General features: G+C 37.8%; 2 protein-coding genes across 5 annotated transcripts in view; one reads left to right on the plus strand and one right to left on the minus strand.

The window, feature by feature from the left end:
* mink1 (misshapen-like kinase 1) overlaps nt 1–5,755 on the plus strand; it is a 39,285-nt gene extending 33,530 nt beyond the window's left edge. For all 4 annotated transcript variants that reach the window (XM_082169120.1, XM_082169121.1, XM_082169122.1 and 1 more), the window contains 4 exons: nt 91–240; nt 410–569; nt 790–929; nt 1,361–5,755. In XM_082169120.1, coding sequence (XP_082025246.1) covers nt 91–240; nt 410–569; nt 790–929; nt 1,361–1,444 — 534 coding nt within the window. In that variant the 3' untranslated portion in view covers nt 1,445–5,755. The remainder of the gene's footprint in view (nt 1–90; nt 241–409; nt 570–789; nt 930–1,360) is intronic.
* Nucleotides 5,756–6,380: 625 nt separating this feature from the next.
* Nucleotides 6,381–21,617, minus strand: gnb2 (guanine nucleotide binding protein (G protein), beta polypeptide 2). The gene is made up of 10 exons (XM_082169195.1): nt 20,767–21,617; nt 14,439–14,548; nt 13,675–13,713; nt 13,478–13,584; nt 11,833–11,896; nt 11,398–11,560; nt 9,945–10,011; nt 8,401–8,602; nt 8,107–8,323; nt 6,381–7,346 (listed from the first exon to the last, which is right to left on the minus strand). The coding sequence occupies exons 2-10, from the start codon at nt 14,493–14,495 to the stop codon at nt 7,240–7,242; spliced, it is 1,023 nt and encodes a 340-aa protein (XP_082025321.1). The 5' UTR covers nt 14,496–14,548; nt 20,767–21,617; the 3' UTR covers nt 6,381–7,239.
* Between the last annotated feature and the right edge of the window lie 532 nt (nt 21,618–22,149).

The following is a 22,149-nucleotide window of genomic DNA, read 5'->3' on the forward strand; positions in this document are numbered from 1 at the left end:
TGTAAAAGATTCACTTCATCATTCCACACAATCTCTGTAATGTGCTGTAATTTCAGCCTTCGACTCATTCGTATGTGTCTTTCTTCCCAGTCGTTCGGAGACCTGCCACATAGGCCTCTGTTGGTTGACCTCACAGTGGAAGAGGGTCAGAGGTTAAAAGTCATCTATGGGTCAAGTGCTGGCTTCCATGCCATTGATGTTGACTCTGGAAACAACTATGACATCTACATTCCTGTACATGTGAGTTACGCTGTCATGTGATGCACCTTTTTCACAAGATGACATGGAATGATTTGTTGATCAATTGGAAAATAAAGAAGAAAGTTTAATGGATACTTGCAGAGAAATGAGTCTCCTTTGATGTTTGTTCCTCTCTTTCATTCTCTCTTACTTTCTTCGCATCTGTCAGATCCAGTCACAGGTGATTCCTCACGCCATTGTATTCCTGCCCAATTCAGATGGGATGGAGATGCTGTTGTGCTATGAGGATGAGGGTGTTTACGTCAACACATATGGACGCATCATTAAAGATGTAGTGCTGCAGTGGGGAGAAATGCCCACATCAGTGGGTGAGTGTGCACACACAAACATATTCTTCTCTCTGCAGAATCGCGAAAATGGGGAAAGGCCTGTCTGAATGAAAGCACAAGTTGTTTCAAATACACAATTTATCCAACAGAGGATTGTGTTGCAGTATATGTTTCTTGTTGTAGATGAACCTTAGAGACCGTATTAATGAAGTGAATGATAAAATATTCTTATGTCTCTTTATTTGTGTTACGCATATAGCCCACATCTGCTCTAATCAGATTATGGGCTGGGGAGAGAAAGCCATTGAGATCCGTTCTGTTGAGACGGGACACCTGGATGGAGTCTTCATGCACAAGAGAGCTCAGAGGCTTAAGTTCCTGTGTGAAAGAAATGACAAGGTGATACATTTTCACACACACACACACACACACACACACTGCACTTCGCACAAATGGGGTACAAAATAGGGCCTCTTTTTCAAAATAAATGCAGATACTAGAGTGGATACTTAACTAAACCTCAGGAGGTTTATATGTTACAGTATATGTATTCTATGGTCTATGATGTCCGCAAGTTTTATGATAAACACTACAATTGCTGTAAAAATTTATAAAATGTGATAAGATTTTTTCTGTAGAGAACAAATTGTTACTTAAAGGGTGTCATAATTTTAAGTAATTTTTTGTGATTTTTGAAATAGGGTAATACTTAAAATATTATTTACTACTATTAACTGAATATCAATTCAGTAAAAATACTCAGAAAATATTATTTTCACAAAACTCATCCACTTTATAATGCAATCATGTTTTTTCTTTCTTTCTTTCAGGTGTTTTTTGCGTCAGTGCGTTCTGGCGGCAGCAGTCAGGTCTACTTTATGACCCTCAACAGAAACTGCATTATGAACTGGTGAAAGAGCCGCCACATAAACATAGATTCTGCTGTGTGCACACATACAAACACTGAAGAGATAAAGAGTCCTCACACACAACACCACCCACATACACTCTCACACTGTGTAAATACACACACTCCTACAGACATAACACACACATAGTTATTTACTTCACTTCTTCCTGAAGACACTCCTTCACCATTCTCCTGTGATCTCTGAGCCAACTGTACTAGGCGTGTGTGTGTCTGCCGTGAGCGCGCTGCTGACCTCAATGTGGTGTTCATCTAATTATGGGTTCGCTTTCAGCTCACTGGGGCCAACGTTCCTCTCCGATGATATTTCTGAAGTTTTTAGGACCAGACAAAAAGGATAATTGTACATTATTCTACTAGAAATGTGTGTAAACTACGAGAATCGTTCAATTGTTGCGCGTCTTGTGACGCAGCAGCGGTGTGTGTGTGTTTGAGAGACTTTATAAGCTACTTTGAGCAGCAGAAACAACTTGAAACTCCAGTGGTGTGAGGTGGTACTGCAACATCTGTAATTTTCCATTTCCACTGTATAGTGTAGTAGTTGTTTGTTAATGGTTGCATTCAGAGTTTCAGATAAAAGTGATATAATGCTTTCTTTCAACAAGTAGAAGTTTAGAAACTGATTTAACGATATGAGTTTTAACATATTCTGAGACGGCTTCCCTTCCGAACGAGGGAAGGTTTTCACTTTCTTGATGTATAAACAATAATCTGACGCCTATGTCACCAAACTGTTTGTTCGATGGAAATGTTGGTGGCCGCTTACAAAGCAGAATCTTGAGTTTTACTTTTCCACTAGTCAGCTGGTGAGACCAAGTCACCCATAATGGAGCAACAGTCTCTGGTTTCGCTTTTCAAAGCACTTTTTTTTTTCTATGTGAGAAGTATCATCATATATATACTACAGTTTAATATTCTCCGTATGTAAACGTATTTGGTATTATTCCTACTTTTATTATCTGCTGTTCTATAGCTGTTCTATTGCAATACGTGCTGTGTGCTCGTTCTTGTTCGAAGTTTCACGAGGGAGTTTCTCTTGGGTTATTCTGATTTTAGGCAGGAAGATACAGTAAGTTACTCCGGATATGATTAAAAGCACTTTTTGGCAGCATAAACGTATAGTTCGGTTGTCACAATGTAAATTGTACATAGCAGTCATGATCGTATTTAGATAAGTCTTATTTGTATTCAGTAGGCACATGATTTTTTTTTAGGAGTACAATCACTACACGACTGCATAATACACTTGAGAGTGATTTCATAACCGAGTCAAGTTTGTGCTGTCAAAATTGCTTCTGGAAAGTGTAGTTTTTTTTAGGCAGGCTTGTAGTTCATCAGGGACGTGTGCATTTGATCAGACTTTTTTGTTTAATATTTGGACCCCACCATGTTTTAGCAACAGAAACGTCATGCTTTATACAAAGACTTGGGTGGATCGGAGCAAGAATATTCTTTTGTTTATCTGACAGTGTGCAAACGAAGTGTGTGTGTGTGTGTGTGTGTGTGTGTGTGTGTGTGTGTGTGTGTGTGTGTGTGTGTGTGAGAGTGAGCGGTGGAAATATGAATTGGTAAGATACAGTAGGATCAATATAAAGCAATAGTTTAAGGATTAGTGACGGGTTTGTGCCTGGTGTTACTGTCTCCAGCTCTGCAATACTAGACCAGAGATTATTCTCAAACTTTTCACTCATTTCCATGCAGATAATCTACATTTACATGAATAGAACACCTTCTCAATCTAGTCTTTTCATTTCTCATTCCCTATTTGACAAAGATGGTATTATACCATTGTAACACTGTAACAAGTTTGTGTACTCTAATATTTGTTGCACTTTGGTCCTTCCTGAACATTTTTTTGTAGTTATTAACACTAAATGATTTTAGCACTGATTTGTAAAGTAGTTTGTGGCGGTACAATCATCATGGGTTACCTAATTGCCCCTCCCCTCCCCTCTCGCTGGACTCATTGGCTGCTGTCGCACAGTCTAGACGAGCACTAAATGCCAATGACACATTCAGTCAGTCATCATTTAACATTGCGGCGCAACACTTCAGACAAATAATTATAAATAGTTGCATTTCAGAGAGAGGCGGAGACTAATAGTTTGATTTTTCATCATCTGTAGGTGTGCGAAATCAAACTGTACTTGAACACTACTGTGCCATTATAACCGATTCACTCTCTCTGAGACTTATTTCATTTTCTTCTCGCCCCTCATCTTTTACTTGCTATAGAACTAAAGCATTTTCTTGCTTAGTAAATCAAACTGCCATGTTTACTGAAATAACAGTGCCTTGGATTAGGGTTGGGTGTATTTGATCGATTGGGTGCATGTGTGTGTGTGTGTGAGCATGTGATTGTTTCAATAAGAACTGAAGTTCAGGGAAGAGAATAAGTCCAGTGCGCAGTTATAGGTCTTGTGCCAACAAAGTGCACTTAAACTGACAATAGCCAGAGCACCAAGACAGGCTCCTCTCACTCTGTTTTAGCACAAAGCCATGCCATATAGAGTCCATTCCTCCAGTTTGAAGGCAGTGCGTTCCTCCGCAGTATTTAGATGTTTCTTTAACACCATAATGCAGTTCAAACGCCCTACAGTTACATGACACGATGAGCTCTTTGTTCCAAAGTGCGTGATGGTGATGCTTGTAGCTCCCATTTCAGTGGCTATATCATTTTCCCAAACAGGGAAAGCCTCTGGTTTTCATGCCGGAGGTTCACAAAAGGTTCGGGTTGTCATGGTGAGGAGCTGCTCGCATGCGTTTGATGTAACAGTCCCTGGCATCCCAAGAGCTCTTGGAATTTGCTGAGATTTTGCCTTTATGCTTAAAAGTAAATGTGTATAACAGCATTCACGCTAATGACAGAATTTATGTTTTTATAGCAGAATTATGATATAATGAACAACAAAATAAAAAATAGAGGGGAGATATGCTTTATTAATTAGATGGAAGAGTTTATATTTGGATTACCATGGCCTGTCGGGAGGAAATGTGTGTATATATAACCCCTGAATCATTCTTATTTTTGACCTAAATAGATGTGAATTGACAAAATAAGAATATAATGAACGTAACCTTGTCAGTAGAAATGAATAAAGAATTGCATTTATGTATGTAACAGCATTTTTTTTTTTGGAGCACAAAGCTTCTCCCTGTCGAGCTGTACATTCAGTTCGACTCGTCTCTCTCCCCTCTTTTTCCCAGCGAGTGTTATGAAAGCGAGCGTGTGGGTGTGCGACTGTGCATGTGTGAATAGGAGAGCTATTTTTGCGTTTATATCCGCGTGTGTGCTGTTCATTATTCCCTCAGAGGAAAGAGAGCGGGGGGGGGGAGAGAGAGAGAGAAAACAAGACCAGTCGAAAGCTATTGAGAACCAGTATGTTCAAACATACACACATCGCCATTGGACTCGAGCCACAGATGCGACTCCGGTCATGTTTGTAAATGCCACTGACGAACACATTTTAGTCATTCTACAGCAGCTGACCACAGGCCTGATCTCGTACAAAAGCTCGTATTGATGTGAAATCTCACATGTCAGGGGTTGTTTTGAAGGTACACGTTGTTGGCTTTATTGCAGACGTTATTGAATGTAATCAGTTTGTTTTATTCTGGTTTATTAAACTGATCTGTTGAAGGCTTGTAAGAGTTTGACCGAATCCATGGTTTAGGTGCACTTGTACAGATGATATTTTACACTCCATCCCCTTCCTAGAGTTTGCAACAGATTTGAACAAATGTTTATCATTAAATGCCCATTCTCTATTCTATCCAATAAAAATCTAGACCAGGTCATGTGTGTAGCGGTCTTCGAGAGACGTGGAGCTGTCTGGTTTTCGTTTTAAGGCCTTTACTGATGTGTTTGAGGTATTTATCTACTCTAACAACAAGTGGCATTTCTCTTGTCGTTCTCTAGTAATACAAATTAAACCCTTAGCTGATTTTTTTGTAAAATATTTACTACTCCAAAGAAAAAGAGTTCATCATTTGTAGTTCTTTTACTGTGTGCTTTTGGTTCAATCTCATAGCAGTAGCCAGGAAAGGTTAAAGGTTGGATTTGGAGGTCTTGACAAAGTTGATCCTCTGTGATGGGTTGATTATTATAATTTACTGCTTATAATTTTTTGTTTCAGAAAAAAAGTAGATGTTTCAGACATTTTTAGTGTTTCTGTTTAGGAGAGGGAATGATTTCATGAACAGATGATTTTAAGTCTTAACGATTGAATGCATTCACAAGTCTGTAATGTCTCAATACAGCATTATTTGAGAATTAAAATAACTTGATCTGTTACAACTCCTTGTGTAACTCCTTTTTTTTATTATTCCTTCCAAGCTCACTCACTGTTAGATTTCTTTAAACAATAAATTGTAATTCTCTTGTTTGAATCATGTTATTAGCTTATTCCTGCATGTGTCCATATCTTTTTGTGACATGTTAGATAATTATCAAATAGATTCAATCATAGAAGTCAATTAGTAGGCAATTAAATGTTTTACAAAATATCTTTTGATGGTGACATTAAAAGTATGTGCATCCAATCAAACTTTATTGCATTAAGGTGCAAATGTATAATTTATAAATAATATGGCTAATTTGTTTCATGTGTTCAGTATCACACTTATGTTGTTGTATATGCGTTTATAACATTGTCATATTCATAATATTGCTTGCTGGGCCAGTGCAGTTTATTCTATGGTTAAAAAAAAAATTTATGCTTGATTTTAAGGACACTTTTGTATTCTAAGCCACTTTTAATACTGTTTTGGCTCAATATTTGATGTCTAATGTGAAGTCTGGGTCCTGAAACAAAACCAGTTTAGAACAGTTATTATGAACTGAGTCATTTATAATAATTATAAGTATTTACATATACATATGTGATCGACCATTAGTCACTTATTTAGTGACACCAAACACATTTGTTTCAGCTTTCTTTATTTTCCTTAGGGTGTGGCACACAGGAAAACATGAATAAAATAAGCTTTTAAAAAAGGTAAAATCTAAACAAAAATGAAAGACAAACATCACATATTTACTTGTATACTGGAATATGCCGGCATACGCATCTATAAAAACATGGACTACATAGTGTGATCTGTATCAACCAGGGCTGCGTTTCATAAAAGAATCGTGAGCCCAATGTTCTCTTAATCAACTTATCTCACAATGCTTTTGGGAAACATAGCCCAGGACATTCCTGGTGGGTAACTGTCTCAGGGTCTTCCATATTTTTAACTCTACATGCTCATAGAAACATCAGTACTTCAGGCTTAATTTTGAGTATAGAAGACAGAATGAGTCAAAATAAAAATGAAAGCGCTTCAATGGATCAACTCCAACTCCCAAGGTCTCAAAATGATCAAAAGTATGTCAAACGGGTTTCAAATAAATGTTTTGGATTGTACGCTCAAATTAGACGACTCACTCAACACGCATTCCTCCTAATGCACTTGTGTCTCTTAGTGAGTAAAGGTACCGTGTAGGTCCAGCAAAGCTTAAGTAAGGGAAAAAGTGTGTAAGTGTGTGTGTGTGTGTGTAAACATTCCTGTTTTAAACTTGTGGTTCAAACCTACCTATAGTGTAACTATATATGTATACAATGGTGTGGCACTGAAAAGATTTGGTGTAAACTTATAACTAATTGCCATTATATATAGTATGTACAGTTCTTTGTCAGGCATGTGTGTCTGTGTAGGCAAGTGTACATCATATGTACAGTAAAGTACATATAGTGTGTATGATGAGTGAATAATGTGTACTATATGTGAGCTGTGTTGTCAGTTCCAGATCTTCAGGAAGCTGTCCCAGGAACCTGTAGACACGGCCATGCCATCATCTGTGACCCCAAGACAGCTCACACGATTGTCATGGCCAGCCAGCACTCCTGTAAGAGACGATGAGTGTGAAGAGTTCAAGTGTAACAATGGGGTTTAGGAAAAAAAACAAAGTATTTTAGTAGATCTCCCACCTCATACACCATGGAAAAAATATATTTATATTAAAAAATATATATATATAACTATTCAGAAGTTTGAAATAAAAAAATAAAAAAATTGAAAGTAGTCTCCTGCGAAAAAATTAAATAAATAAATGTGTATACTCTATTTGAATATATTTTAAAATATAATTTATTCCTATGATAGCAAAGCTGAATTTTTAGCATTATTACTCCAGTCTTCAGTGCCACATGCTCCTTCAAAAATTATTTTCTTATCAATGTTGAAAAATAAGTAAAATAGTAAAAATGTATCTATGTAAAAGCTTTTTTTATTTTTTATTATGGTGTTTTTGTTAATAATGATTTTAATGAGCATTTAAAAAATGTATTTTTTTATATTGTAAATAAAACGTGCAATGTGAAGCAATTACACAACAATGCAACAAAACTAGCTTGCACTGTAGGCAGCTTTTGTTGATCTTAATGGGACGAGAGCAATATAGTTTCGTTATGATCATCTGATGCAATAATTCAGTGCTAAACAGTATTTTTCATTTATGTTCCCACCAATGCCGGACTAAACACTCCTCCAACCACCTTAACCTCCTAGATCCTACATCACGATTGTTACGGGACCTCCCAATTAACAAATAAAGCACTGTGCAAATGGTTACAAGTCACATGAGAATAACACCAGCATGTTCACCTGCTCGGTCTCCCTTCATGGCGTCCCAGATGTTGCAGTTAAAGTCGTCGTATCCAGCGAGCAGCAGGCGGCCAGAGCGGGAGAAGGCCACAGAGGTGATACCACAGATGATATTATCATGAGAGTATAAACAGAGCTCCTGATCTGCGCGCAGGTCAAACAGCCTGCAGGTGGCGTCGTCGGAACCGGTTGCAAATGCACTGCCGCTGGGGAAGAACTGAGAGATGGAGGAGAAAATGAGTGAACAAGGAAATAACAGTAATGTGTATTTCTTTAAGCAGTGTGTTTACTCACACAGACAGCGTTGATGTCTGACTCGTGACCGGTGAACGTCTGTCTGCACATGCTGTCTCTGATGTCCCAGAGTTTAATTGAGGCGTCACAGGCCCCAGAGATGAAGGTCCGAGAGTCTGGAGCCAATGACAGACTCATCACATCTCCACTGTGACCCGAGAACAGCGTGGTCTGCTGCCCAGTCTCGATGTCCCACAGAGCACTGGAACAAACACAAACGCTATAGGTTAAGACGTACAACCTGCACATAGGTTATTGAACTCTTGTAACTGAAAGTAAACAGGCTGTTTAAGTACAACAGTGGTTCTCAAGAACACGGACAGAAGGGAAAAAAAACAAACAATGATAAATGCAAATAATGATTAACAGGCTTAACTTTCAAAAGAGAGGATAAACACTTCCTATTTCATTTGCTGTTGATGTCCAAACTATTTTGCCATAGATTCACTTGGCATGGAGTTGGGTAAGTTGTGTAATCTTTATCTTCAAAATCTTTAAACAAAACTATGCAAGATAAAAAAATAAAAATAACACCCAGACTACAAATAAATCACTTTCAATAGTGATAAAAGTGGCTTGTGCTGACTGGAAGGGTTTGTGTGATGAATATTAGTTGCTGAGATCAAAGGGATAGTTCTTCCAAAAATGAAAATTCTGTCATCATTCGCTCGCCTGATTGTCATTCCAAACCCTTAAGACTTTCGTTCATCTTTGGAACATAAATGAAGATATTTTAAATGAAACCGATTTATGTCCCTCCATTGACAGTCTTCAAAAAGTTCAGAAAGAGATTGTAAAACTAATCCATATGAATTGAGCGGTTTAGTCCAAATTTTCTGAAGAGACTTGATCGCTTTAAATGATGAACAGATTGAATGAATTTAGGCTTTTATTCACATTTAAAAAATTGATCAGCGAATATAAACAGAAGCTCAACTGTACTTGCTTGATGTGCAAGAACCAACCTCACGGGGGTGCTGCGAGAATGAGCCTCATTGGTTCTCGCACGTCAAGCAAGCATGCTTGAGCTTCCGTTCGCCATAATTCATGTGTGAGTTGATGAATATGTGAATAAAAGCCTAAATTCATTCTGTTCAGCATCTAAAGCTGTCTTCAGAAAATTTGGAATAAACCGCTCAATTCATATGGATTAGTTTTACAATCTCTTTATGAACTTTTTGAAGCATCAAAGTGGAAGTTGTGTAGCTGTCTATGGAGGGACAGAAAGCTCTCAGATTTCAGATCCTCATTTGTGTTCCGAAGATTAATGAAAGTCTTACGGGTTTAGAACGACATGAGGGTGAGTAAATTACAGAATTTTCTTTTTTGGGTGAGCTAACCCTTTAATAATAATCGTTAATCAAAAATGTACATTATTCAAATTAACAGGGTTTGATTTTGAGGACATTTTTGTTTACATTTGTACCATAAACAATTTTGGTACTATGTTGGAGATGCCATACTGTACATCTGGGTCCTGAAGCAAAACCACTTGAGAACCACTGTAGAAGAGTGTAGGGTTTCATATTTATTACTGAACACACCAGGTTGTGTCTCCTGAACTGGTGATAATCTGATTGTCATCTATGAAACGGCAACAGGAAAGGTAACCTAGGAAATGAACAGGCAGGAAGTCAACATGTCACACCCTGAAACAGCATGATGCTAAAGAAACATCCTTTTGTGATTTGATCGGATTCTTTTTACTTTCAGAAGTACAGAAAAAAATTAAGTCATGAGTAGTACTGTTGATTACTGCCAACAACATTGCATGCAAAAAATATATAAACTATATAAAACATTCTGAGATTGATATTTCTTTTAATAGGAGCCATTCATTTGTAAATGAGGGTGCGAGTATGTGGGCCTCGTTTATAAAAGGTTGCGTAGAAACCGTCCTACATTTGATCTTTTTCTTATCATTTCTCAAAAGTGAGTATGTGTGATTCAGAGAACGAACGTACACACAAAGAACGTGCGTACGCCTCTCTTCCAAATGTGAAATCTACAGTATAAATCACAAATGATCTTGAAATTGTGTGCAGCTTGTACACTGGAAAAAGCTGAAACTATCCAAGCACTTTCAGCATTTAGATCCTGCTTGCACATATCTTTTGGTTTTCTACAAAGCTTAAGAGCTTCTGGGTCACTATTTTTGAGACCATCTCTGGTTTCTTAGGTAGATCGATCTCCCCTTGCCCACTGATAGCTATTTTTGGAATCACTTCTGAATCATGTAATTTTACAAAGATACAATCTGATTGTACAGCTTTTCTCATGCTCTTAGCAAAACGATTAATATTGCTGAGATGGAAGAATCGTAGGCCTCCAACTCCAACACAATGGATTCGAGATGTCCTCTTTTTCTTTAAGTTAGAAAAAATGAAACACTCTCTAAGAGGCTCGTCTAACCAGTTTAATAAAGCTTGGGGCCATTTTAAGCAATATGTCAGGGAACATGTTTTATTGTCTGACTTAGACTGAATCTTATTTCCAGCATTCATTTTCTGTAAAATTTTCTTTAATCATGCAGACTGTGCACTTTCAATGTTTTGTTAAGCCGCACTTTTATTTACCCTTCTTCTTTCTTTTTTTTCTTCTATTATTATTTAAGATGATTTTGTCTTTTGTTTTTCTTTGTTTTAACATTGTCTTGAAACTCATAATTAAAGTATTTAAAAAAAAAGAAATTGTGTGCAGCTGAATGGTTTCAGATCTCTGCCTTGTAAACGCCTAATAATTAACGTCATTAGCATAAAAAAGAGCACCAGTCAACATCCAAATCCTTTACTTGAGATGAGCAGCAAAAATTGCTTAGATTTCCAAATACCTGCAGTACTCCGATTCTCTGCCATAAGGACAAGTGCGTACGTCTGCTTTGACCCTGACGAAGCGCTTAGCACTTGTTCACGTCAAAGGCCATTTTTATAAATATGAACATTGGCACAGATTTAAGCGCACGGTTTATAAATGAGGCCCTGTGTGTGTGTATCAAACCTGTGTGACCAGGCAGCTCCCGGCTGACTCTAACATTGCCCTCTCTTGTCTTTAAGCTGTATATGGAGCAAATGTTGTCCAGTCCACCACAGGCCACAAAGTTTCCGGATGGCGCATACGCACATGTCATCACCCATGATGACCGTAACGGGATGGCGTGCATCTGAAGTTTATAATATACACGTGAAGGTTTAAACAGGTTGTTGAACATTGGATAATGACAGGAAAAACACACATGCTGATAATCTTTACAACATATATAACTGACCTTTTGGCAGTGTTAGTACTATAGTAATAATAATTTGTTTACCTGATGATTTTAATGTGACCTTACAAATCACTTACTACATGGACAACCTGCCGTTGGTTTACTCAATGGTGATAGTTAATGGAAAGCTTAACTTGAACGTGTAACACTACGATGGAGCTACAGACCTTGTTTGTAGTGTAGCTGTCCCAGATTATGAGTTTTCCATCTTGTGAGGCACTAACAAGAAGCCTGAGGAGAGGAGAAGAAAAGAAAGTGGACTTATATATATACGTATATAAAATAATAGATCAAAAAAGAGAATATAAGACAGGAAAATGGCTGGTGGTCTTACTGAAAAACACACTTATTTACTTTACAGAGGCAACAATGAATTTATAAACTACATTTAAAGCTTTCAGTTGCACTCTCTTCATTTCTTTATTCAAACTTAATTTAACTAGTGGGCGAGAAAAATGTTTATTGAATGACCAAGCTTATATGTTATTTGTTTAAAGTTGATGTTTTCTTAGTACCACCACTCTCTATAAGCAGAGTATGGCACCATGGGGGGCACCAACTGGAGATTTTTACCAAGAAATGGATTTCCAGTTTTAAAAAAAATTTTTTTTGCTTTTTTAAGTTTTGTTTAGCACAACGAGTCCCTGTGTTTTGTATCTTTACACAGCAGCAACTCTAATTCTAACTGGTAACTAGTCTGTGGTGCCCTGTTGATCACAGGCCTGAATCTGGTCTCCCTTGGACTCCAACGCGATTTACAAGATAACAATTAGCCTTCTATGCTAAAATTCCCTCATGCAATCTCTATGGTTATCTTGCTAATCCAATAGGCTATGTAGATAGCATACACAGTGTGTAGTTACTATTTTATTAAAATGCTGAATTTCATTCTATGGTCAAATGAATATGGTAATATTTTCTATTCAAAACAATAATGATGTTGAATTGTCTACTTAAGGCCCAGATATACTTCATTTTCCACTTTCCGCTTCCTCTCATACACAGTTGTAAGAGCATGTAAGACTTTTTGAAGTATATTTCTTTGACTGCGAGCACAGATAAATTCATTTGGCCCATGCGCACCAATGGACCTTCCTTTTCAAGCACTCAAATCAAATGCACTGTTTTATAAATGACAAAAAAGCTGTGTCTCATTTCGAAGGCTGCATCCTCTGGGAGTTGCATTTGTCGGCTGCATACGTCATTTACGCTGCCTCCATTCCAAAGTAAGAAATTAATTACAATACTTTATACATCACAAGAAATAACAGACAATTTTATAATTGTTACTTTTCTGAAATGAGGCGTCCTCTTTGACCTATGCGGCCCAAAAAAATGCAACCCCTGAACTTGAAGTGCGCAACCTTTATATTAAATTAGATGATCAGAGTGCGTAGACATCAGCAGATTGCGATATTAATGAAAATAACATCACGAAGACAGTCCATGAGCCAGAGCGGAACACAGACAATGGTGGTATAATTTTGGCTTTATAGTTCTAACTGTGAAGATGGAGCTTATGAAAGCTCACAAAAATGACACGTCTTTAAAGAAATTAATTTCGATTGTGACACCAGTGTAGCCGTAGATGATAAGCTAACATGTGGGTCATGTGGGATGAGTTAACATGTGGGTCAGTGTGTTGTGTTGTTCATTGTCTTCTGTGCCGCCAACAGGTGAAAAACCAAAGCCAAGTCACGACTTGCTGAGTCATGCTCATTTGCTACTTTTAACTTTTTTTTTTAAACTCTTTGATGCCAGGTGTGAGAGCAGACTGTGGCACAGTTGTGAGAAGGCTGAAGATAGAGATACCTGGAATCTGTGCCCCAGTGCATGGCGTAGATTTTAGCCAAATGCCCACGCAGCGTGCGCCTCGTCCTCATCTGTATCCTCCCCACTGGGTCCAGGCCTGCTGTTATCTACCAAACACACACACAACACACATGAGTGAAAACCCATAGACCCCTGGAGATCACATCATTCAGGTCCTAAATGTAATTATGTCTTACCTGAGTAAGTGTGGAATCTCCACATGCTTTCCTGGCATCCTGAGAGACAACAGACAAATGTTAGCTGAATCATTTTGGAGTCACCATTTGCAGGTGGAGGTATGGCCTGTTTCTGAAGTAATCAGGATATCTCAATGCGCACTTCATTTTGAGTGGAGTCTATGGGAAGCTACAATAGCATCACTGAAAATTGTTTATGGCTCTCTAAAAGGCAAACACAACAACTACACCAACACCAAAAGTCTTGATTAGATTTGATTTACTCAAATATATTTTATTAGATTGTAATATTTCCAGCCCTCTGAGAAAATGTTTTATTCTGTTAATATACCCTTGAAAAAGCTTTACATTCAAGTAAATCCAAATGATGATGCAAAATCCAAACATGGGTCTTATATATCTAATTTATTTTATAATTCAAGTATGGTTTTCATGATGAAAATAGCCAAAGAAGCTGGCATGGTGTAAAAAAACACACAAAAAAACAGTTTTTTCTGAATGTGAGCATAGTGGAGCCAAACCCATAGTCATAGTCTAAGAAACACTTTTTGACTCATAATTTGACAAACTGTGTAATTAATGAGTTTGCAAAAGTTTTTAGAGCGGTTAAAATGAGGATCAGTCATAAGTTGAATTTCATATAAATGTATATAGCTATGACATGACACATGTAAAGCCAACTGTCATTATGGCAACCCTGACCCCAAAGCAGAGAGTGAAAAATAAAGACCATTTTTTTCATCATTATCAGTACTGGGACTCACTCTGATCTGATTACGCAGTTGCTCAGCCTCCTGTCGAAGCTGCTCAAGCTCACTCATCTTGAAATGATCTTTAACCTTTACCCTCTGACCTCTCTCACCCCCTCAGACACCTGTAGATTAAAACATGACATATGAATAATGTTAGAGGACACAGTGTTCCTGTTAAACACAGTTTTTTAGGTTTGACAAGCTGACCAGCAAAATAACATAATAATTCAAGTGTTTCAAATGCAATTTGAAATTAGAACCTTTTAATGTTTTTTATAAATCTCACTTTGGTTATAAGATTTTACATAAAGTAAACAAACAGGAAATCCTGTACATACTTTGTATAAAGATTTTTTTTACATATAAAATATGTATAAAATACTTGTTCATCACTAATCATTTCATGGTGCAGATGTGCTGCGGGATTTAGATTAACATTACGCCATAATCTTTAATCTGGCATAATCTATCAAATAATAGGATTAATGTTCCGAGATCCATTCCAAACACAGAAACAAGATCTGGAATCAGGATTATAATAGATTGTAAATTAAAAGACAGTGTATCAAACAGAAAGAGAGAAGAAATTTACATGACCTGAAGGTTACACATTCAAACTGGCATGCAAAAACACACAGGATTTTTTGCATATATTTTTACAGTCAAATATGTCACAAATCATCAACCAATCACAAAGATCTTTTAGATCTTATAAACAGTTCTACTTTGCATGTTTTCCAGTTATAGCCACACAGATCTCGGTATGGCTATTGTCTCAATGCTAATGGAGAACTGTGAGACACGAATGCAAAAATTATTGTTATTACCCTCTTACCACACACTTATTAGAGAGATTCAACTCCCTCAACACAAACACAACACCACAGAAGGAAGAAAAAAATGTATAAGAGAAAATCTGAGATGAAATTCTACACAAAGACCATTAAAGCTACAAACACCCACTTTAAAACTTACATCAGAGCCAATCAGAAAGAAACAGCAGTGGTGTATAATGCCATTTACCCACAAAACCTTTCATTTCGATAAATGGCTATGCTTTGAGGAATTGTAGATAATCTACATGACTGAAACCCTTTCTTCCCCTTTTAAGGTCTTCAAGCAAGTTGGGAAAGAAGCAGTTGGTTACGGGGAGAGTGGTTAGTTAGCCTATCCTCTGGTCCACACTAGTGCACCAATGCCATCTTGACTGATATGTAGTGTTTGAAATCGGGTATAAATGGGTTAGAAACAGCCTGAGGATCAAACATTATCTATTTATTAACCTGCTGTTTTTTTTTCTTTTTTTTCTTATTTGCAGTGGTGTTATATTATTGTCAGCACTATGTAAAACAATACGACTTCATGCATTAAACATGACTTGAGGGGGCTGTCAGCTAAGCACCAAACAAGGCCACCGCCTCGGAGTAGGCAAATGTTTTCTCCGTCTTCATGAAACAAAGGTAAAATGTTTTCTACGACTATTTTACACACAGAACGCCATAAACAGATGAGATGTGGAAACAGCATGTTGCATTCGGCTTCATCACGTCGACGCAGAATGGCAGGTCGACGGAACCATTTTCGGTTAAACCAACGTTCCATTCCAGTGCCGACACAAACGCGACAATGATCATTATGTTCTGAGGATTTGTGTCCATTAACTAGACGGAGTTCTGATCGCATTAACTATAAAGAAATGTCAGCCTTGGCCCCACCCTTACAGCTTAATGCAGAGTGGCATATGCACTCTCTGCATACTGCGAGTAAAGGGAGAAAAGTAAGCGGCATTTCTATCGTTTACTGGCATTGTGGTTTTCACTGAAACCGCAACCTATCCTTTTAAACCCGAGAGACAGCTGCAAAACGTGCGTTTGCTTGATCACATGGGTTACGTTTATATTTCAGTCGGATCGTCCTACGCCCAGAACAACAGACATATGCACGGTTAACATCCTCTTTATCTTGCTACTGACATACGTATGGCAAGCCGTTTTAACATGTAGCCTAGCTCTTAATTTTTTTTTACTGTATGTTACAAATTTTTTATTGTTAGTGTCTTGGGGATCTGTGTATGAGATAGGCTAACAGCTATTTACTTCTAACTGGTATATATTCCAATGGTGCTATCTAGCTTTGCTAATTTGATTAGTCACTAGTATTCTTTAGAACTAATTTAAATAGTTACTATTCCAGTTTTCTGAGTACTAGCAGCTAGCTTGAACAGAACCAACCAGTTATTAGACAGTGAGTATTCAAATTGTAGCCTACTAGCATTTTTTTATTATTATTATTATTTTTATCTACCAATAAGATTATCTATGGGGCTGTTTCCCTGGCCACTTCATGCTGGATGGCTATCCGATCGTGAAAAGACCAGGTGTAAACGCCCTCCGAAATGGATTTGAATCCGATCGCTCAAACCACTTCAGGAAGGTGGTCTGGGCCGCATTCCAGACGAAACTGGACAAGTGTATGCATCTGGTTGTGGAAACCACATATGTAAATTGTACTCCTCCCAAAAATGCGGGGAAAAAAAATAAACGTGTGAGAGCGTGTTTATAGGCTATATGTAATGTTACAGCCAGATATGACGACGCTACTGCAACACGCATCACCGCAGCTGCGCATCTATTCATTAAGCCAACGTGCAAACTATCGCAAATCGAAGTGAAAGTAAGTCGCAGACGCTTAACACACAATCATCATCATTAAAAGTAAAGAAACAAAACGATCTAACCAGGGCTGTTGCCGCTCTCTCTAATTGCGGTCTTTGATTTTGAAAATGTAGCTGATGGTCAATAAAATGCAGCTCATATCTGTTGCTTTCGGTGACGTGCGCTCCATTAAATCTGCATATAGGGCGGGAATTGAAGATCGGATTTAAATCCGTTTCGCAAAAACACATTTATGTGACCAGGTGTAAATGGAATCGTTTTGATAAATCAGATAGCTATCCGATCTGAGAAAACGCACGAAGTGGCCAGGTGTAAACAGCCCCTATAAGAATAAAGTAACCATTCTGACTAATTATTACATGACAAGCAAAAAGGCAATAAATACTTGGGTCTTATTAATAGGCACTAGTATTTAATACATACTGATAAAGATGAAATAGATACTAGTAACTATCCCAATTTCTTTTAAAAAGTATCAGTAGCCTACCCAATGAATAGTAAAAACTAAAATTTGTCCCAGCAACAACTGGAATTCCTACCAGTAGGAAGTGAATAATAAGTAGGCTATCCAGTGAATTCAGTATCTAGTGGAAAGGAACTAGTCACTATTAGATTGATGACTAGTAGCCTAATTTAAAAACAAGTTATAGTAAATATAGATATTTAGTAAGTAGGGCTGTCAAAATGAACACATTCATTTTGTGATTCATTTTTTCTTCTTCTTCAGTTTAAGGGACATTCTACCAGAAACGTACATTTCCACTTATAAAAAATCTTGGGGGAAAAATATTCTTAAATCTGAACGTTGAGTCATATGGAGGACATGTTCAACTATGAGAAACACATATCATGCCATCTCAGCATGTTTTCCCCACATCATCCAAGATGTTCATGTCTTTATTTCTTCAGTCGAAAAGAAATTAAGGTTTTTGAGGAAAACATTCCAGGAATTTTCTCCATATAGTGGACTTCAATGGGGTACAGTGGTTTGAAGGTCCAAATTGCAGTTTCAGTGTAGCTTCAAAGGGCTCTACACGATCCCAGCCGAGGAATAATGGTCTTATCTAACGAAACGATCTGTCATTTTCTCTTAAAAATATATATATATATTTATATACTTTTTAAGCACAAATGATCGTCTTGCACTAGCTCTGCGATGCGCCACACATTATGTAATCAAGTTTAAAGGTCATGCGTGTTCCGGTTAAAAAAGGTAGGATAGGGACAAAAAACTCCACTCATTTTGTCCTCCAACTTCAAAATCGTCCAACATCGTTGTTGTAACTTTTATTTATTTATTTATTTATTTTTGTAAATGGTGTTTGACAGTCTTTGCACGTTTGCTTTGTAAACACTAGGTAGGCAGGCTACTTCCGCCTATGTCACACGTGACCTTTCAACGTGATTATTGCATCGCAGAGCTAGTGCAAGATGATCATTTGTGTTTAAAAAGTATATATATATATATTATTTATTTATTTATTTTAGAAAATGACAGATCGTTTCGCTAGAGAAGACCCTTATTCCTCGGCTGGGATCGTGTAGAGCCCTTTGAAGCTACTGTACATTGAAACTGCAATTTGGACCTTCAAACCGTTGTACCCCATTACAGAGTCCTGGACGGGTCCTGTTTGATCAACCCGCCCCGCACCCGCAGTAATTAACAGAACACCCGACCCGATATCCGACAGAAACACAATATCCGACAGAAACACAAATTTTAGTCCGTATACCCGACCCGTTTGACAAAAACCGTGACCTGAACCGCACCCACATTAAATCTCCTACGTGAGGTAGACAAAAATCATTTTTCTCATGTATCCTAACACAAGCAATAAAACCAACATTAAGCATTCTGAGTCAAATTGTGCTGTAATTAGCAGCCTTTAACGGTCTTCAGACAGAGCGTGAACACAAATAAGCATGGGACCATTTGAAAGCAGCTGTCAAATGCACCAAATTGAGTTGAAATAGTATTGGCTATTGGACCTGCAGTCCACCCGTGTCTACCGCGCGTCCGACCCGCACCGCACCCGATACGTAAATATTATTCCACCCGTTACATTAAATATTAGCGGGTCACCCGTGTGCAGGACTCTGGAGACGTACGAGACTCTGGACTCACGAGATGTAAATCCTGGAATGTTTTCCTCAAAAACCTTAATTTCTTTTCGACTGAAGAAAGAAAGTCATGAACATCTTGGATGACGTGGGGTTGAGTAAATTATCAGGAATTTTTTATTCTGAAGTGAACTAATCCTTTAATGCAATACTTTTTCTTCTGTCATCCTTGAAAAAATAAAATTAAAAATTAAAATGATCCCATAATTTACTCACCCTCAAGCCATCCTAGGTGTATATGACATTTTTCTTTCAGCCAAACACAATCGGATTTATATTTAATAATATCCTAGCTCTTCCCATCTTTGTAATGACATTGAATAATGTCTGAGTTTTTGAAGCTCCAAAAAGCCCATCCATCCATCATAAAAGTAATCCATACGATTCCAGTGGATTAATAATGAGAGAGTAGAGTTTTAGGTAGAAGGGTGACCTCTGACCTGACAGATGAAGTAGGCATAGCGTAAGCTTTGGTGAGAATAGACACCTTTCGTGAAAACCATGTAACTAATAAACGTGCGTTTAAGGCCGTTGCTGGAAGCCAGTGATTAGCCTATATAGTTTACGAAGTTTTAAATATGGATATTTTTCTTACTCGCTTCACTTCAAAAGGCATTTATTATCCCGTATGGATTACTTTTATGATGGATGGATGCACTTTTTGAAGCTTCAAAAACTGGCTATTCAATGCCATTACATACCTGCGAAGAGCCAGGATATTATTTAATATAACTCCAATTGTTCTGGGCTGAAAGACTAAAGTCGTATACACTTAGGATGGCTTGAGGGCGAGCAAATTATGGGATAATTTTCATTTATGGGTGAACAAGGCTATTTCTTTAAAGTGACAGCAATGTGCAGTGTTTAATTATTCAATTTCTGTATATTTACCTGTTAGACCTACCAAAAAATCTTAAAGAACAAGGTTACATGAGTCAATATAAAGCCCTGATATATTAAATGTCTAAATGTTACATTTATTACAATGGGTTTATCATAGGCAGAGTATGTAAGGCAAGGGTAAAAAATTACTGTGGGCTTGGGACAATTTAAAAAATGATCTTATGTGCAATAATTATATAATTGATGTTATGTGCAATTAATCGTGATTAATTGCAGAAAAATATGCGCTTAATTCGAGATTTTTTTTTAAATCGATTGACAGCACTAGAATAAGGAATATAAGTTAAAACAGCTTGCCACAATCAGAGCTGTGGCGTAAAGCGCTGGAGGCTGCGGCCAGCTGAAGAACAGGAGGCTTCTGCTCCAATTCACGACTCACGGCTAAAATTAAACATGCAGTACCTTTAAATACAAATGTACTATGATAAATAATCTCCATAATATTCCTACTGATTGTGAATAACAATCCACTGATGTGATTAGGTGACAAAACCAAAAATCCCAAATTATAAAGTTGATCCACACATTACAAATGAACATGAACCATTTTAATCATTTAAAACTCTGATGCCCTTCCTACTTTTCATCATATGTCTTATCTCGGTCCCACCATTCGGATGAATCTTAGAATTGAATAGTACCTGTTAATCTTCCTGTTTGGGTTTAGTCACTCCTCGCGTAAAGTGAGTGGAATGCTGAAGTCGCTGGCGGAAGTAATTCGCAGGGAATTTTTCTGCTGGAAAATGATTAGGACTGCATACTGTCGGTTCTTTCCTGGTGCTAGTTAGGCCTCGGCGACTCTGTGTTTCATGTATGAAACGAATCAAAACGATGTTACCAAAAAGTATGGAGCCACCATGTCGCCCTCTGGTCGTTTTGAAAGGATGGGAAGAAACCACTGTAACGTTATTCCTGATTTCATCAGCACACTTTGCTTTTGTAGAGAGAAAAAAAAGCGACTCGAGTAATATAATTAGCGATAAATGTAATAAGTCCAAATAAAGCTTTCGAATTAAGAACACGTCGTCGTTGTCTTTATATTGCGTTGCTTAATCCTCGCCTCTTTCCTTCCGAGTGCCTTCTTCCTCAGTCTTCTCGTGTTGGTCGCTTCGTTTTGGCCGCCGCTTCCAAGAAATGTCCTATTCAATGAAATGCGAGGCACCCCGTGGCCCTTCAAAAAATGAAAATAAAGTAACTAAATTCGACTTGGTTATCTCTCCGGAGGAGCATTTAACCCATCCATCAGTTCAAATGTGACTGTGCCAGAATAGGAGGCGGGGTGAATTCAACATAAACAGTATATGCTATAGTTGTTTTTTTAAATAATTCAAATAATGTGCGCTCACTATGCTGTCAATTCAGTCCCATATGAAATCATTCGGTCTGCACCAGAAACACGTAGCATCACTATTGCGCGATTCAACCACACCCATTTTATTGCGAATGTACCACTGCAGCGCAGACCTCCACCGCGGTGCCAAACAGCGGCTCAGGGGGGTGAACAGCAGCTCACACTGGAACACACTTGAGTTTAGGTCGCTAAAGCAAAATGTCAGTTCTTTCATGAAATGTGGAAACTATAATATGTAGATCTCAATTTAAATGTTTGCAGAAATGGACAAATAAATGACTTGGAAAGAATAGTGGCATTGTGCAGAATTCCCCCTACGCGGTGCTCATGACTCCATGAATGCGCTCCTGAGCAGAGTGTTGCCAGATCGCGCAGGGAAAAACAAAAAATAAGCGACTTCTCCTAAGAGACATGGCGGAGCTCAGAGAGGGGAACAAACTATGATAGATAGGCCTACTATGGCTCCAACCCTCCAATAGTTGGGTGTAGGCTATTTGGAAGTGCGATTAGTTGTTCGCAGTTTATTGGAAATTGGAGGCCAAGGACCAGCTATAAAAATGTGACTGCATTTTCCGAAAGTAAGTTTAAAAGACTGGCCATATACTTTAAATTTGCGCTGTAAAATAAATAAATAAATAAATAACAAGCCGAGTCAGTAATAATGCGCGGACAT

Source organism: Leuciscus leuciscus, assembly GCF_965113295.1.
Source record: "Leuciscus leuciscus genome assembly, chromosome: 5".
Classification (NCBI taxonomy): domain Eukaryota; kingdom Metazoa; phylum Chordata; class Actinopteri; order Cypriniformes; family Leuciscidae; genus Leuciscus; species Leuciscus leuciscus.

Coding starts and splice junctions, on each gene's coding strand:
- gnb2 (XM_082169195.1), bottom strand. CDS start 14,495: ATGAGTGAGCTTGAGCAGCTTCGACAGGAGGCTGAGCAACTGCGTAAT. Junction 11,897..13,477: donor CACTGGGGCACAGATTCCAG/GTATCTCTATCT, acceptor TCCTCTCCTCAG/GCTTCTTGTTAGTGCCTCAC. Junction 7,347..8,106: donor CATGAAGGGAGACCGAGCAG/GTGAACATGCTG, acceptor CGTCTCTTACAG/GAGTGCTGGCTGGCCATGAC.